The sequence below is a fragment of the Falco punctatus genome (genome assembly GCF_963210335.1).
Source record: "Falco punctatus genome assembly, chromosome: 3".
Classification (NCBI taxonomy): Eukaryota; Metazoa; Chordata; class Aves; order Falconiformes; family Falconidae; genus Falco; species Falco punctatus.
Window position 1 is genome coordinate 61,205,320 of NC_137582.1, and position 18,486 is coordinate 61,223,805.

The following is an 18,486-nucleotide window of genomic DNA, read 5'->3' on the forward strand; positions in this document are numbered from 1 at the left end:
TAAATCTAAACAAATGAATCAACCTTAGTCAATAAGCCTCCTCAGTCACCACCTGGCTTACAACTGAATTTTAATTTCTCCTTCTCAGTTGCCTCATAGTTGTTGATAATGAACAGTTCCACTGATACAGGCAAAAACATAGGAGTGACACCACAAGCTGGCTACAGACACCCTACTCACCACCTAAACTACTGGCAGGCCAGCATGGATAGATGCATTTTCATTTGAAAATTTTCATTTGAGGTTTGTTTGGAAGATCCCTGTTTGGTTCTTCTGTAACCAGAGGAAGCACTACCAATGTGCATTCATTGCCCGAGGATATAATGAGAAAAATCAATGTGAATTTCAAACGCCCTCTGGCTGGCAGCACACACACGCTGGGCATGTTTTAGATGAACCTGATGCCCACTTGGCAGGACAAATTTCTGACAGTAAAAGAGCCTTGTTATCTCCCCTTGGCAATATGCACAATAGCAGCCTGCTTGTTTGACAATAGAACATTGGCCTTAATATAATACCCTTTTCACAGTTTACAAGGCTAAGCTTAATTAAAAGGAGAATTGTGGATGCCCTCCTTTCATTTGGTAGTAAACACAGGCTCCTTCACCCCATACAAAGCTAATGGTGGTAGACTGGGCAAAGTTAGCTACTAGATACTACTCTATTTTCTATGAGAATAATGTACTGTAGAATATACTGCTAGGAGGAAACAGCACTGCCATTCAGTAAATCCAGTTGTAATTTATAATGACCCTCACTGGGCTGCTCCCGCAGCGTGCTGGAAGGCAAGAAGGTATCACTGTCCTCCCTGCATTTTGAAGTAGAAGTCTCTCCGCAGTTGTCACTCCAGTCAGACAACATCTAGTTGGGTGAAGCTGATCTCTACATTCCCTTTCCAAGCAGCAACTAACCGGTATCAGTTATACCAGAAGCGTGAAAAGAATGGAGCAACCCAATGTCAACGCCACCAAAAGTAAACTGAGACAGTTCATGTCACCTCCATGGACTCTTAACAATCATCATAATGTCTTCTCAAACGGTGCTCAAAATTGGCAGCCCAAAGAGAGGACCTGCAAAACGAAACATATTACAACAACCACAGACACAAACGAACTGCGTCCTTGAATGCCCACGGTCAGTGAACCCCCTGTTCTGAACTGCACCATGGTACATGAAAACACCACAATCTTTTGTTTGGACTGGTGTTTACATTGCAAACACATGCATGCTCAGGCATGCTTTTGTATGGAGTGTAACAAGAGAAAGGACTCATCCAGCACCATGGCTCACATTAGTATATGCATAATTTTCATATAGAAAAGGAAATTGATATAAGATCTGGAGCTTTCATCAGGAGTTGATTGTATGAATCCATCCTGCCTAAGTGATATAAAGGCTGAAGGTAATAGACAGGCTGATGCAGCTGGACGGCTTTTGCTGGACTGAGTGAAATACATCAGTATATTCAATCACAGTAGAAAGAGCTCTAACGATTCATTTGTGACATGTTGGGCCTGATGTCCAGCCCCAACAGCTGATGTTGATTGGAAAATTTACTTAGTGGTATGGACAAATAATCTATTGGATCACTGCGTCTTGACTTGTGCTATTTCAGGTCATCTCTGAAAATTCTCGTTACATATATAAAGCTCTACTTTTAAATTAGTTTAATTTTTGTTTTTTTATTCTGACAGCTACTATTAGAAAAATTTTCCAAAGCCTCAAGAAGCCCTACTCCTAACTTCCAGACTAAATCCATCTAATTATACAATTTATGTCTGGTTTTGAGCAGATATTTTACTTTCTTGTCCTTTCTTGGTGGTTAACTGCCTATAGCATTTGTAGTGTTCTCAATTTGTACGTCAGCTTCTGTTTCTCAGCTGTAAGAAAAAAGCTTTTTTTGATTCTTTCCCCATTTCACAGTCTCGGTGAAGAAAGGTAGCGCTACCACCAGCTTGGGGCTATGGCACATCCCTTGCAAAGAATGCAAAGAAACTTGCATTACTTTTCATTACCATTCTCCTGCAAGGAGAGATTGCCCTGGGGATTAACAGCGAACCAGTAGAGTAAATTTGACCCTCTTGACAAATGTACATCTATACTGCCAAAAATCTTTCCCAAGCACTTTAGGAGCAGTGCATCTGTTACAAGGTCTATCACGCAAGCCGGTAAGCTTTATACAAAGAACCCCCAAGTTTTTTTCAACAGCAGTAATGCTGCTTTTCAAAGTACTTGGCAGTGAAGCTGCAAGTAGGATCTTGCAGAGGTTTACTCCCCTCCAACCTTTTCCAGCAGATTTTCTCTTCAGGAGGGAGTGACTGGACCATATAAATTGCCACAAACAAGAGATGTTAAAACATGAAGCAACCCTACAACAAAACAACAGGCAGCTGCAGATTCTCCTGGCATTAACGCTGGAACCAGTAGGCTATGAAGGGCTTAATTAATGTGAAATGAAGTGGAATAACCCCACTCAAGTTAAAAAAAATTGCAGTGGCTTAAGACCTATGTGACTGAAATCAGAATCAGGCCCTCAATTTCCACCAGATCATTCCTATACTTCCCTGGTTTTCCTATCTCGGGAGTCTCACGCCGCCTTTCCAAGGCAGCCCTTTTCTAACCTTTGTGGTGATTAAGTAAACAAATGAACAAAAAACAGCCTCTTCCAGAATTTTAGCCATTTCATAACACTGGATTTTGCATGGGATCTAGGGTCTGAGCTGGAAGCTGCTCCTCCTGCTCCAAGAACTTCTTGCTCAGCAGCAGCTGCTTTCCTTTTGAGAGATTTTGGCAGTTCCTTGGGCAGGCACCAGCAAAATTTCTGTGGCAGCCGTCACTACTGTACTGAGAATTTGTGTCATCCATGGGACATGGAGGCATTTTTCCCTGGGCAGCATGGAGTTAACTTGCCTCCTGCTCTGTGTCTTGGGAATAAGGGCTGGGATGGCAGCCCATAGTAGGAGGGCCTGGACTGAATTTGCCATCGAAGAGGAGGGATTACATTTTTGTGTGAGGAAGATGCTTGCCAAGAAATTAAGAGGGAACGCAACAGTGGGAGAAAGGAAGTAACTCATCGGGTGCTCGGGACAGACAACAGCAGTTTCGGGAGCTGGGTACGTGTCAGGGTCTTGGATGGATTTTTCTCTACGTAGGTCACTCACTGGAGTGAGAAAGCGGGAGGAAGGCAGATGCCTTTATAAGCCTGGGAACATCAACAGCACCCCACAGGCATCCAGTTTCCTACCAGTACAGGCTCAATAAATACCACTGCACCACTTGTAGAGGAAGAGGCTGAATTTGTAGAAAACTTTTAAACATAGGACTAGTTTTCTACCAGCACGAGCCACAGGGGCAGGAACATGCAGGTAGGGGCAAAGAGGAGGGCAGCAGCAGCCCCAGCCACCATTGCCCCAGACAGCTGGATGGCCACACGCCGGGACAGAGCACGGTTAGGTGCCCAGCCCCTGGCCTCACAGCACGGCAGCACCGCAGGCAGGGAAATAACCCGGCCTACTGTACTCCTGGTCTTGTGCCCCTAAGCAGGAGGCCGCCTTCCTTCCTCTGTTACATGAAAGCAGTGGTGTCACACTGAAAAAAATAGGGTGAGTGACAGGATAGTCCTGCTTTAGCTGTCTAAGCCAGGGAAAAAAAAAGACCAAAGTGAAGGATGAGTCAATCTTACCCTCCCAAGGTGACTAGTACTGCCTTGGATTTCCAGACAGAGACAGGCCTGAACAAACTTTCCAGCTATCACACTCAGAAACACCTTGAGCCAGATCACATCTTTCTGGCTTAATCTCAGCTCTGATGACCTAAATCTCTCACACTAAGGAGTAACCAGTTTGAGATCAGTGCAGTTGCACTGTTATAAAATCAGAATAAACTAAAGGATGGTCTGGCTTCTCCAGTTTCTGGAAACTGAGGGAAATTATTTCTGAGGAGAGAAGAGATTACTTGAAACTCTAAGGAAAGGCTGCTGAAAAACAAAGCCACTTGGCTTTGTATTTCCCAAAAGTAAAATACAGTTGGGTAGAAAGAAGTGAGGTAAATCATTGCTTCAAAACTTATAATTATTCATTGACTGAGACGCTACAAAAGGGAAAAAAAGAAAACCTTTAGGATGCAAAGACTTGTTTTCCTTTGCTTTTAACCAGACATTTGAAAACACTGCAACATGACCAATTCCTCAAAAATGTTTTCCTGACCACAGCGTTTGCATGCAGACAAACACAAGGATTATGCCAGTTCCTGGAAGAACGAATGTCATTAGCTTTTTTTAATACTGGAGCACGTGTCTGTTTATATTGTTAGTTTTCTCTCTTCTTATCTCCCCAGTTTTGGGGCATATTTTTTGCCTTTTCTTTTTTTGTTTGTGTTGTTTTGGTTTTGTTCCTAGACTCTTTGTTTAAATGAGTATAGAATAGGTTATTTTTTTCCTCTGGTTGTTCTTCTTTTGTTTGGCTCTTCAGTCTTTTTGCCTGTGCAAGTAAAACTGCCCTTCCTTCATACTCTCTCTCCTGCTGTTTCAGCCTGAACAGCTTCCACTGGGTCACCTTCATGCTACTATTTTAAACAATGTGCTTGTTTGTAAGTAGCTAAATAGTTATTTGCTATCTTCAGAAGTAAGCTTTTGAGGTCTGGGCTTTAACCTTTTTTAGCGAGGGCGCCCATTTCAACTCCATATTTTAGAAGTTTCCCCAGATAAGAGGAAAGATGGGAATCTGACTTGCTTTCCTGGGCAAATTTCTCAGGCGCTGTTTTGTATTACGGTGGTACTGCGTCAAGGCAGCAATTAGGCATGTACTTACATGCCTTTGAAGTTGGTAGGATGTATTACTGTCTCAAAAATGGATAGGCTTAAGCAAGTGCTCTCCCAGACTGGAACTCTATTAATTGTACTCTAGTGCACGTCGGCATTGAGAGGCTTTAGAATGTTAAGGCACCTCAGTTAAAGCTGCAGAGTCAATGCACATGCAGTAAAGTACATTAACCTGCTCTATGGATGCTGCCATTGCCATTACATCATTGCAGGTTAATCCCAGCGCACCTATGGACAAACCCTCAAGCTGTGCTTGCAGCACTGAACAGCTTTGAACATAGCATGCCACTTCTCAGTCTCTTTCTGTAATCCACAATCTAATGCAGATTTGATTAGAATCTAATGTCATTCAAGTGTTTCTTGCTGAAATTAATTCAGCTGGTATAATCTTTCACATGTACAATAAGCAAAAATTCCCACACTTCAAAAATTACAAATTCTCAACCAAAGAAAAGGGAGAGATGACTTCTGTTTGAAGATGTGACCAGAAAAAAATAGAAAAAAAAAAAAAAAGAGAGAAGAATTTATGAAAAGGTGATCCTGAACCATAACACCATCTGTGAATCTCAGAATCTCAGTCCCTCAACAGTGGAAAAGTCTGAATTAAAAGTCAGAGGAGCAACATTCAACTCAGACTTAAAACTGAAAGAAAGGCTGGAGTAGGATGGTGTAAAACCTTAAAAATTCACATCTACTGTTGATTTGTAGAATAAATTACTGACTGAAATGTCAAGCTCTTTGAACTTAGTTGTGCTATGAGTGCAAACTGTAATTGTTCTGTGTTAGTGAGTGTATCTAATTTGCTTATTGAAAAACTTTATTGTATAATGCATCCTTGTGGAAAGCCAACGAGCAGACAGAATCCTAATATTAGTCTTGGTTGTCTGAAAACCTGGTGTGTTTTGCTTCTCTTTGCTAAGTTCTCCTGAAAAAAGAAAAGCTTAATTTAATCACAAGCATCTCTCTGATGATCCTCTCCTCTGATCTCCTGCTGTTAATACTCTCTCCCCTGACAGGCTGTAATACTCTACTAGAAATGCTTTGTGTTTTCCTCCTTGGGGATAACAACTTCTCTGCTCCAAACATTTCCTTGGCCTAGGATTCTGGAGCTCTGGAAGAGTGCAAACATCTTCCAGCCTATCAATGCGAGTGTGGGACCCCATGTGGAAATAGTTAGTGACATAATGAACACCACAAGAGTTTATTGCCAGGAAGCTCCTAATGACGTGGCAGTAATCTCACAATGACTAATCAAGATTTCCTTCATTTCTTCTTAGCAATTCTACCAGATAGATTACTGAAAAAAAATGAAAATAAAACTATAGAACAGAAGCTATCATTTAAAATCCCTGGCAAATGACACTCTTGTGCTTTGCTTTCCCCATTAATTCTAGGATTTTGGCTACCAAGAGCAGAAGAGTGGCTACAAACCCACCTCGCTGATTTTGGTGGACTGGTCCTAACATCAGCCACGGTGCAGTGTTTAGTGCAACTTTTTGACGTGTGGGGTGCAGCCCTGCTACCAACCCGAGGCTGGCTTGTTCTAATCGAAAAAGGGTCCATATTACCAGAACTGGGTACAAATGGAGTTACTCTTTTAAACGTTTTCTGCACACAGGAAGTCAAACCAAAACAACCCCTCCACTGGACGGGCAGACGGATTCAGATCGTTCCTAACCGAAGCAGCCCAACGCCCGCACCGAGGCCAGCACACTCCCCGCCCTCCGCCAGCCCTGCGGCCACCGTGCCCGCTCCGGCCCTCTCGCAGGCGGGACGCGGGGGGCTGCGGGCGGCGGCGAGGCGGGGCCGGGCGCATGTGACCGGCGGCGGGGGCGGCCCCGGCGGGTGCTGTGCCGCGCCGCGGCGGGGCAGTGCGGAGCGGCGGCGGCGGGCTGGGGGATGCGGAGCGGCCGGGTCCCGGGCAGATGATGGCGATACGCGAGCTGAAAGTGTGTCTGCTTGGAGTGAGTAGAGGGGAGCGGGGGGGCGCCTTCCCCCTTTCTTTCCCACCCCGCAGGTGGGGGCTGAGGGAGACGGGGGACTGGCTAAAGGGGGGAACACGTCCAGCCACCCCCCCCTCCCCGCCTCACCCCCGGCGGGCACCGCGTCTCCCCGTCCCGGGCTTGGCCGCAGCGACCCCCCCCCCCCACCACGCCGGGACTTGGCAGCCGCGCACCGGCCTGCGGGCAGGCTCCGGTGGGGTGTTCTGATCAGTTTTTGCCTTGTTTCAGAACTTTTTTCAAGCGGGGGGGGCGCGAGGGGTGAGGGGCTCTCTGTGGGGACGCCTTCCCCCCGCGCTTCCCAAGCCGGGGGCGGCCCCGTGGCCGGTGGCCCTCCGGTGCCCGAGCCCCGAACGGCGCCCGGGCGGGGTTTGCCGGCCGCCCCCCGCCCGGCAGGCTGTCGGGTTTGGTCACTTCGGGCTCGCCGAGCCCCTGCAGCGATGGTGGGGAGCGAGCGGCGGGATTTGGGCTGGCATCTTCTGCCGGGCGCCTCGGCCCCGTGGCACCGACGTGCTCTGTCGGTGCTTTGTTTCGTGACTTGCCTGGGTTTATTCAGAGCTTCTTTCGCTCGCCTCCTTACGGGAATGTCCTTTTTGCCATTGTGTTTTTGGTGGTTTTTTTTTTTTTTTTTTTTTTCTTCTTTTGCTTTTGGCGAACCCGTGTGCGCGTTTCCCATCTGGAGCAGCAATGTGCTTAGCTTTGCAGTTTGGCTCCGCTGGCCCCGCGCTGCCCTGCTCGCAGGGAGCTACAGCAAAACGCCTCGCCGAGCTGCTACAAACACGGCCGGGAGAGCAGAGCCGCCGCTTCTGACAGTTACTAGCAGAGCACCGCTACTTAGCCGTTGTTTTGGTTTGGGTTTGGTTTTTTGTTTGCTTGGTTTGTTTGATTTAAAAAAACCAAACATCTCAAATGTTTGCGATGCGAGTTAGGCTGCTTTTAGGTCTGTGTCTCCATAAACGTTGAGAAAAGGTGCATGACTGAAGGAGTTTTAGAGTGGATTCTTGTTCACACAGTGCAAGTGAGTCCAACATTTATAAACCAGACAGATGCAGGCACTCCAGTCCTGGTTTGTGTTGACGCTTGCCCCAGCAGGAGTGAGTACCTTGCCTGGAGTAAGTGCCAGGGCACTGGGGAGTTCAAAGTATTTAGTGGTGACCATTCCTCCTTCCTGGTTAGAATTCCTACCTTTGACTTTTAAAATGGCATAGAGGCAAAATAAATATGGTTTATACAAATGTGAGGAGTCTGTGGTAGAATATGTGGATATGTCTTTTATTTTTTCTTCCCCAGCAGAAAATCCTGTAATTTTATGGAAATGAAATGTCTTGTGGGATGGCATTCCTCTTGCCTATTACTTATTGCTGTTTTGTAACATTAAAATGTACTGGAGGTTTTGCAAGGCAATTGTTTACTTTTAAGACAGGAAAAGAAACTTACAAAGCAGCTCCATGTTACTAGGAGTGTGCAATTACTCTGTAGATTGGTTAAAATGATAGGGTGGCAGTGGGAATACGTAGGAAGATGTGTCTGTAGTTACAGTCACTTAGCAGTTAGTGAGATGTTCTTTCCTGAGTTTTAATAGGGTATAATCCTAGAAAACCATCTACTTCTGATCATAGACATCTCATTTACCGTAAAGGTTGATACACTGTTTTCCCGAAAGAGAGGAATCCTTCATATGACGAATCCCCTCAGTAACTTCAGACAGGTTTCCAGAACAGGGAAACTGTCCATGTGAACAAGTGCAGGCATTAATCTTCTGATCTGCTTGAAAGCTAGATGGCAACTCAAAAATACGTTTTCAGATCTACCAAAAGGAATCTTAACAGTTGTCTTTTCAGTAGGTCCTGGACCTGGTAGGTTAATCTGTGCTGTATCTAGAAGGTCCCCTGATAATCAGCCAGGTCTGGCGTGTCCAGGTCCCAAGGGGAGTTCCTATCCTTGTCATAAGTAGGGATTAAATTGGTTTGTAAACCTGTATCCCTCTCCACTTCTGAACAAAGCCCTAGTAGGCCACACCTCTAAATCAGACGGGAGGATCACTGATGGTCTGTGCCTCTCAGCTGTGCAAAGGGCCTGGATTTGGGCTGTTTCTGCCAGCTCAGAATTCCCCAATGGGGAAAAATTGCAGCTGGCACAATGATTGCAAAGCCAGCTTCTCCACAAGCCCTGAAGCCCTGTTTGGCTGTAGAGGGTCTGGATGGGAGGGTGAGGAGAGGGGGATAGAGAAAACAGAGCTGTGCTTCATGCTGCCAGCCCTATAAGCTAGTGCAGTACTCCAGGGCCAGTGTTTGGCCAGGAGCCATTGCAGCAGGGATGGGGAGTAAGTTACTGGCTCTTGGATGAAACCCCTCATTGCCAGGAGGGAACCTGGCCTGTGATTTGTAGCATAAATCTAAAAAACCTGGGATTTGGGTATCTGCATTTCACTTCCTCCTCCTCCAGAGAATCTTGGGGTTTTTAAAGCTGTCTGTGGGTGTGATGGGAACGATTTGGAGCAGCGTGGATTACTGCACAACAAGAGGATGGTGGTAGGGTTTGTAGGCAAGGAAGTGGCCAGCAAGAGGAGGACAGGGAGGAAATCTGTGGCAACTCAAGGCCAGGTGTGAGTCAGTTTGGAAGACAGCGTTGTTGATGGCAGAGCTTTGCTATTCATGAATTTGAGAAGGCAGTGCTCCTTGAGGAGAGGTGGGTACAGTTTGCTGCTGGGCTGGCAGGAACAGGATGCCTGCCTGATTGTTCAGTGCCTCACAGCCTCAGGTGCAAGAGCTGTGGAGGTACAACTTCAATAGCTCTCTTGAGTATGTTGCCATGCAAGTGGCCTCAAGCCTGCTCCTAAACTACTTCCCCCAGTAAATTATTGCTGCTGGGCAGTGAGTTATCTGGACGTGGAAGGTGTTCGTCTTTTTAAGTGCACTTGAGCATCAGCTCCAAGTCCTGGCTTGTCACCCCAAACTCTTCCTGGTCTCTCAGTCCGGTCTGTTGTTTGTTCACACCAGTTGTCCCTGTGCTGAGGCCACCTGCATCTAGGGCTAAGCATGTTTGAGCTGCAGCTCAGTTTACGCAGTGAAATGAAGTGCAGCTCCCATTTGACTTGCGTGATGTCTCTGTGCTGAGTGGGTGCCCTCTCGAGGGGGTGAAGGAGAGAAGGGCAAAGGGGGACTGGTGTGTTTCTGAGTGCCGAAATGTGTGCAGCTGCCAGGTTTCCTAATCTGGCTGTGCCGTTGAGTACCATGTGCCTTGGCTCCTGACATTTTTCTTTATGCAAGCTGGAGGAGCGATTTACAACTCTCTGCCAAGTCCTGACATAATTGTGTGTGGCAACTGCAGAAGAGATTGCCAGATTTCAGACTAAGGCAAAGTTTCTTGTCTTTGTTGCTTCCTGAGGAAACTTTGACGGCCCTTCAGAGAGACTTTGGGAGGTGGCTTGCTAACTACCATCTAAAGTGACCTCCATTACTCCTTTCCTTTTGTTTTTTTGTTTATTACATTTTTGTGTTGTGACTGTCCATCATAGGACCAAAGAAGGTAGTACTGGAAAAGGCTCAGCTGTCATCCCTTGGCCCTAAAGCTCCTCTTATAACTTTACTGATGTATGTCTCACCTGTTCTTAAAAAAACTCACGATGAAAGTTTATCTTCTCTCCAGAGTTACGTCCCAGAGCTTAACTGCTCTTACTGCAGAAAGTTTTTCCCAAACGTACTGCCTATATCTTCCTTGTCTGAGGCTTTGTTTCTTTAGCCTCCTGTTTGTGTTTCCATTTTCTTGCTCATAAGAAGTCACTTGCTGGCACATGTCCTGTTAGCATGTAGTCTGAAAATACCGTCTTGAGGTTGGTAAGCCTACATTTGTAAAAGGAGTGACGATTCCTCTTTGGCAGAGAAGGAGGTTTCCTCAGGAGTTTCTCCACAACTGAATCCCATTTGCTACGTATGGAGAACAGTTTATTACCTTTGACAATGTCATGCCACCTCGGTGGGCAGCGTCTGCATGTGTAGGCTGTGGAACTGAGCTCAGAATTGTTTGATGTTCAGAGTAATTGGGAATGTGATAATAGTTTTCTCAAGGAGAAAATCTCTCTTGTTTTCTTTTCTTCATGTTGTGATAATGTAAAGCTCTGGATTCTGCTGGATGGAGAACAAATCCCTGTAGTGGAGCACATGCGTATGTCAGACCTTTTGGTGCAAAGCTGAAGTACCCACTCTTCTTCTCTGGGTAGCTATTATACTGAACATGTATGACTGAGAGTGTTATAGTTTGTGTTGGTGTTAATAAAAACCAACAATTTTATTTCTCTTTTGACTCTAAAATGTTTGTTGCTATTCATGCTCTTAGTGGCTAGATGTCCCAACCCAAATAGGAGCACTGCTGTTAAAAATGCACCCCTGGGTGGCTTGTACCAGTTAAGGATCTTTCCTCTCACTAGATACGTGCAAGGGGGTCTACATGTTAAGGTGAGCCTCCTGCTGAAGACAGTAACACTACACAAGTGCAGAAGCTGTGCGTACATCAGTAGCTACAGTGCTGTAGCCTAAAACAGAACAAGAGGGGCCAAAGTAGTGCAGACAGCAAAGGTGGTTGTGAGAAGATTGTACTGATGAAGTAGATGTATGACTTCTAAAATTTTGTCCACAAAATAGTCGTCTGAGAGAAGAAGAGAGACTGACAAGTGATCATTTTTTCCCCCTTCCTTGTTAATTGTTCTTCGTAATCTACTTAGTAATTCATGGTTTATTATGTAAACAAGTAACTCTATCACGAGGGAAATTTTTGAATCATGACTTTGCATGGCTGCCTGTCTTGTGGAGTCACTGGTGTGAAGTGTCCATCATTGCAGCCTTTCCATCAAAGGAGCCCTCCTCTGTGTCTCTTTCCTAGCCACTTATTTCTTTGCATTGTAGTGAAACATGAAATCACATGTAGAACTGGACGATGATTTTAAGTTCACAAGGAACTGAAAGGCAGACAGCCAGACACGCAGTTAGTGTGACTACATATGCCTCATTTCCTTGGGAAATGGCTTTCCTTGTATTCTTCCTTGGTGAAGAGTGCTCTGGTTTGCACTGCATGTGTGCATATAGCACTTCTGTACGCCATTGCTCTGCTTTGCCATTCAAAAGAACAGTCTACCAGGATGCTGAAGGAGACTGGGGCTGGTGATTTGGGGTTGGATTTTTTTTTAAAAAATATTGCATAAAAATCCAGTTACATACCAAGTGAGAAATGCCTTTTCTCTTGTATCAGTAAACAAGTATGTTCAGAAGCCTAAACTAGCTTTTTCCTATTAATTTATGTTTAAATGGCTACGATCAGATTTTTGTGATGTAGTAGATATTTAATATGTAGGTAAATAATTTCTCAGAATTTAACAGAATTCAGGATTTCATATTGACCTTGGCCTTACTGCTTTCCTGATGTATCTGCAAAACTTTATTTACTCATATCTTCCAAAAGTTTTATGTGGGATTGCTTAGAAAGTGAGTAGGCTGGGTTGACTGGAACATCCTTCTAGGAAAAGATGAGTGCGGAGGCCACATTTTGCTTTCGTTTCCAGCAGCACAACTATGTTGGATTTCTGAGGCAGCAGAAGGCAAGACTTGGGGCAGATTTTACTTTCAGAAGCTGCAAAGCCTCTGAAGGGGAAGCTTGCTGCTGCGAACGGACTGGGCAGCAAGAGAATACCCCATGGCTGGTGCCTGCTGCTGCACGTGATCGGCACAGGTCCGCTGGTAACCAGCTCTCTGCTCCCATCCACTGCTTATAACTTGCCTGTTGAATGAGACTATGCTGTGGCTATCATCCAGAAATCATATGCAGTCTGTAATTATACTGTCTCTGAAATTGTATTTATTGGTTTGTTTATATTGTTATCAGTCGGGGCTTTTTTTTTATGTTTCCCCAGCCCTTCTTTTTGATTTCTTAGTATTGGCTGAAAAATTGAGAAACCTTGTTTCACGGTAATTCTGAGAACTCAGTAAATTCTTTCTACCGAAATTAGGAAGTTGAATGGGTAATAAACTCTCTTTTTTTTTTTTTTTTAACGTGGATGAATGCAGTTTTAGCCCTACCCAGTGAATTAGTGCTGAGGCAGACTGTGTGAAGCAACCAGAAACTCTGCATGTGAGAAATGTGTGGGGAGAAGAAAAAGCCTCTCATTCTCATCGGACAAGTACTTTTAACTGGCTTAGGTCAAAGCATATTAAAAGGCCATTTTTTATTTACATTTAAAGTATGTTTTCTGAGACTCTGGTTGATGGTACAGCTTGTTTCTAAAGTGTTAATTTGCCTTATGGATGGGGTGTGTTGCAGTTAAAGGAAGTGGGGAGCAAAATAGGCGTTAGCTGAGCTGCTCATGGGTGAAGGCCTCTGAACCTGCAGGGATTTTGCAGACAGTGATGTTTATAAATTACAGTGCTTGTAAATTTTGCTGGTGTTGGGTTGTGTCTGAGCTGGGTATGTGGGTGCTGCAGAGCGCAAGTGTACAGACTGGAGAGACGTATTCTTTCTAAAATTTCTCGAGCTAATGCCTTGGTGTGAGACGCATGTACAGAGAGGCTGGAGACACATCTCTGCTCCGGTTGCTCTCAAACACCTCCCTTTTCTTTTGTTTCCCTTCTGCTCCCTCTTCCAAGTGCCATTCGCCTGTTCTTCAGGTTAGTTAGACCCCCCAGGGACTGTTGTTGATCGTGTATTTTCTGGCTGCACCCTGTGCAGAGGAGATCAGGGCAGGCAGGCACCATTTCCTTAGCTTCCTATGCCTTGGTTTTGAGGGGGACGACGAGAGGTGCCTTGAAATGGAACAGAGCTGGCTTTAGCAGGTTCACACTGTTGACCCCACCTTCCTCGTAGTTCAGCTGCTGCCTCAGAAAACAAGCTGTTGAGTGCAGGGCAACCTGTTTCTTCTCAGCTTCGGTGGTTCATCAACCTCCATTGATGAGAGGCTTGTAGTTTGGAGTTGTGGTTCGACCACCTTGCCATCATCTCCATCTGGAGGTTTGGGGCTTCCTCAGCTCATGTTTTCCTCAAGCTATATCTGGGGCCAGCTGAATGCCCAACACATGGATGGATATCCAGAGGTACCTTCCAAAAGGGTCAGGAAAGGTGGTGGGGAACCTGGGTGGGTTCATCTGGTCTAGTCTGCTGTATCCTGATATCAAAGGGAACAAGGCATTTGCCTGGCTAAATTAGATAGCATGCCCATCAGGTGTTTGTTTCAGTCTTTCTCGGGGTTGGTCTCCTTCTTTTATAAAGCTCATCTGTAAAGCTGGGAGCACCAAGAGTCTAGTTTTCAGGCCAACAGTCGTTTGCCGTCTCCAGAGCTGGCAGTGCGTGTCAGTTCAGTAAGTATCTATTCCCTCTTCCGCCCCTGGTTTGCTCACACGTGCCGTGGATGCTGGCACGCAGGCTGGTAGCCGAGTGCTTCCTGCTCTGGCTTGTGCCTTCAGCTGCTCCCACAGCTCTGCAGCCCCGTGGGTGAGCCGGACCCAGCAGCTGGCACAGGGGGCTGTAGGGTAGCACACAGCCCCCCAGGCACGGCCAAAGCTGCTGGCTGTGGGTTTCTAAGTGCTTCGCCTACTAACCTTTACAGCGGACTTAAGCTGGTTTATTTTTTCCTCTCCACTTCCTTTGGATAATTGGTTGCATTATAAAATATTAAAAAATAATAATCCTGCCTCCATCCAGCGCTAATCACACTGATGGGTTAGATCATCCCACGCTTTTTGGACGGAGTAGAGCAAGCCTTCAGTGCTCTGCTCCTTGTCGGGGCTCATCATGCCCCCCACCACCTCGCATTTGCAGCCGAGGGGCAGCTCGTGTGAGTACAACCGCAGCCCTTCGCTAGGAGGTACATGGGAGCTCCATGGGGCACGCACACCTGAAGTAAACGAGAGTAAAAGATGTTTTTATTCTCACAGAGATGTTGTTCTTCTCGTTACATTACCTTGTAGAGGCTGGGTAATGGTGTAAGGGTCAAGGTGAAAGGAAACTTTTGAAATTCCATCTCAACTTGTAATGTACCAGGGAAGGGACATGGTTCAGTTTTCTTCTGAAACGTCTTGTACAACCTTCCCGTGGACACATGCGGTTTTGAATGCCACCGCAAGGAGACAAATCCAAGCTTTAGAAAGCTGACAGAGGAGGTGGATGGGAGGCCAGCTCGGAGCATGGCCTTGTGTAAGCAAATGCCAGTGGTTTGATTTACAGTCTCCAGCCTTGCAGGGCTGCTCCCGAAAACAACAGGCAGTGGAACAAGCACCGTTTATTTTCACTTGACTATTTTTAAACATAAATGCTAGTTAGTGTGTGGTTTTCATATTTCTTGGAGAGGATAGAGCAGTTATGGTTTTGCACTTTTTGTTTTGGACAGAGTATGTTCTTTTTTGGGCAACATGTGGAAGTACATGTGCAAGAAATCCAGCTACTAAATACTTTGCGTCCCTGAGTTATTGTTTCCTCCTTTGTCAGCAGAGCGACAGGATGCTGCAGACGTCACTGGGTGTCCCGACTGGATGGGTCAGCCTCTGCTGGGCGCAGCTGCAGGGGACTATAAAAAACTGTAAGGGCAGTCTTTTAAAACAATTATCAGCCTCTTGCAAGAATTCACCTACAGCTAGGGACCCTCTGAGGCAGGTTTTCCTTTACTTTAAAGCCTGTCTACAGAACCAAAGTGAGATAGAAGAGGTTCCTAAAGTGGGTTTAATTTTGAAAAAAGCAAACTTTTTGGCTCATTTCATTCTGCAGCAAACAAAACTTAGTAAGCGTCAGTAGGATCTAATGGTTCATCAGCAAAGCTGTGCTGCTGAGTGATGAGATGTGTCCTCCCATGCTCACTGGTGACCTGTGAGGTAATACTGTGCATTAGAGAAGCTTTAACCTTCTCTGTCTTAGGCTTGTAATCAGTAGCTGGTACCTTGTCTCCAGGGTTGCCTTCTCCAGATGTGCCCATTTCTTGTTTGTGAGGCTGATGCTGGGAATTCAGCGGCAGAAGAGGAATCCTTAGAGATTTGGTCAACATCTGGTGTGTGCCAACACAGAGAAGCTGTAGTGGGTCTTACAGCTTCCCAAAGACTGGTGTGAACAGCATTGGTGAGAGGACTCCCTTGAATATGGTGTGGAGTCACACCAAGGCTCAGCTTGGCTCTTGGGATTTTAATTCTTTTTTAACTGTTTGATTTAAGGGAAAGAAAGTACATTATTGTTGTGGTTGGTAGTTTAGGAGTTAGAAACATATTACAGCTGAAAAATTTGAGGTGTTTGTCCATGCACAGTCACAATTTTAATCTCAAGCAGCTTCTGCTGTCCGTGGAAGCAAATACTACGTATGTTTCCTTAAGGCAATCTTTGTTAGTTTAAAAAAAGCAACCCTTTCACTGATGGATATACACAGCAGCCTGTAAAGGCACTCTTCCACTTTGTGGCTGGGTAAATCTGGCAGTTGGTTAGTTCCTGGAGGGATTTGGGAAATTAGAAAGAACAGATTCCCATTATTGAATAGGAAGCCCATGATAGCTTTTTCTTCCTTGGTGTACTAAATACATGTACGTCTATTTTAAGAGTCCCAGCATCAACACTTGCAATATATCTTATTAAAGCTAATATGAACAGGAAGCTTCCAACCACATTTAGGCCAGAAGTCCTTCATGGCGCATAATCCATGCTGACTTCAATCTTTGCAATACTATGCAGGCAACCTTATTTTTAGGATACTCAGTCCTTGAATGTGTTACAAACTTTTTTTTTTTTCTTGCATTATCCCTTAAGTCAGCATTTTTCTTTTTTTGGACGATACTACTCTTGTGGAAAATTCAAGGAAAGCTGGACTTTATTTTTGTCTTAGTTTGCTTGAATGTCAATGAAGGAATTAAACATTGCCCCCCACATTTAATGTCTTCAACTGTTATGACTCCAGCAGGAGAGGGTAGCTAGTGTGAATAGTCTTCAGAGTCAGTTGTTTTGTCCTTGGATATTTACTCTTTTTTTCCTCGGATTTTTTTTTCTTTTTTCTTTCCCTTCAGGGTTTGCTTGAAAAGAATAAATGCATGCCTGGGCATTAGACAGACAACTGGAGCACATTTTGTGTTACAAAATGTGGTTGTATAAAACCAAATAACATAAATGCTGATTTAAGATTATGTTACTGAAGCCCTAATTTGAGTAGTGTCCTTAAGCATCTGTTTGATTCTAAGCACTGGGGTGTAATCCCTCTTCAGTAGTGTATCAGGGTATGTCATTCAGCCTTCACGGAATGGGCTAAATTGAATCCCAAGCTTAAAGCTTAGTGTATACTTTAATATACAGCTGAATGCAGTGCTGTGTGGAGGACAAAGATAAAAGTTTATATAAATTAAATATTTGAGATAATGCAGCTCTTGAGTGATTCCTGTCATTTAACATTAAAAGCAGATAAAAAGCAGGTAGAGCTCAGTTTAACCTCTGCTTGGTTTTCAGCATCTGGTAGGCTCTTTGAAGATGGTGACCAGTTAGTAAGTTTATCCAGAGTTTCGTGACCAGGCTTGCCTTCTCCTTCAGGCTGGTGTGGAGAAAGGCAGAGAGAGAATAAACCTTTGGCACCCATAGAATAAGTCCAAATTAAAAAAGGTTGAAGGGCAGTGGTAGCCCTACAGCCCCCCAAAATTTTCAGGAATATTTTAAGTGATGGCCAGTAGAAAAAGGGGTGTAAAAGTCGATGTAGAGGAGATTTGGAGGAACTAACGGAGGAGGAAGTGGAGGACTGAAATTGAGAGAACAAGGGAAAGCATTAGAGGAGCATTGTGGAGGACCAGTGGGAGGGAATGAGGAACATGGAGAGGGTAAGTCAGAGTGGGAGGGAGGGAGGGAAAGAGAAGCTCCTTTTGTGTGGCTGAGTCTTTTCTGCTTTGGGGGGAAAGATCAAATCCACTCTTCTTCTACCCCTGCTATTCTCATCCCTTGAGCTGTCCTTAAATGTACTGAACTTCATGGTTTAGCATTCCACTTGAAATGCTCCCAGCACGTTTATCAGTTGAGATTTGCGAAGCCTGTATGCTTTTGACCATTTCTGGTTTACAAACTCCGAGTGAAGATGAGAAAAATTGGCCAGGTGGATAAAAATTTCCTTCTGCCAGTCAGTTCCAAGTTAGATACTTATTTCCTAGTTATTTTTGTGTGGAGAGAGGAAGGTGCTGTGACAATAACAGCAACAAAGTGTTCGTGCTCATTTTAAGGGCTTTTCCCTAAAAAGTTGAATTTCATAGCATTGGTGGTACCAGCTTTAGGAGTTGCTGGGTTTCATTCCAGCTGAAATCAAAGGGAAGTGAATATACTCAAGAAGTCATCTGCTTAAGGGATACAACCTTGTGCTGATGTCTTCCATTTATGAGCCTGTTTGGTGCAGATAGCTTTACTCTCAGAAAGTTGACAGCAGCACACAGTAAATCCACAGATAAAAAACTCAGCCCTGGGTTTTATTATACTATGCTTGCTGTTATCCCTGCTGTTTACTTGCATGGGTGACAGAAGGGAAAGCACCAGGTGGGTCTTTATATGATGCCGTTTAAAATAAGTGTTGACATTTACTATATTAGGGAAAACTTTAGATCCAGGCAATAGGTGAAATGAAAATGAAATCGCTATTAATCCAAGTTAATTAAACATAATAGTTCGGTGAAAAATTTCTTAATGCAGATC

General features: G+C 44.9%; 1 protein-coding gene across 4 annotated transcripts in view; it reads left to right on the forward strand.

The window, feature by feature from the left end:
• The first annotated feature begins 6,247 nt into the window (after positions 1–6,247).
• Positions 6,248–18,486, forward strand: part of RAB31 (RAB31, member RAS oncogene family) — a 68,908-nt gene continuing 56,669 nt past the window's right edge. The window contains exon 1 of one of the 4 annotated variants that reach the window (XR_013926698.1): positions 6,248–6,783. Coding sequence is in view for 3 of the 4 variants with exons in the window: in XM_080379023.1 (XP_080235149.1) it covers positions 6,745–6,783 (39 nt within the window). In the remaining variant the exon portion in view is untranslated. The remainder of the gene's footprint in view (positions 6,784–18,486) is intronic. The other 3 variants (XM_080379023.1, XM_080379024.1, XM_080379022.1) reach the window with 3 other exon arrangements.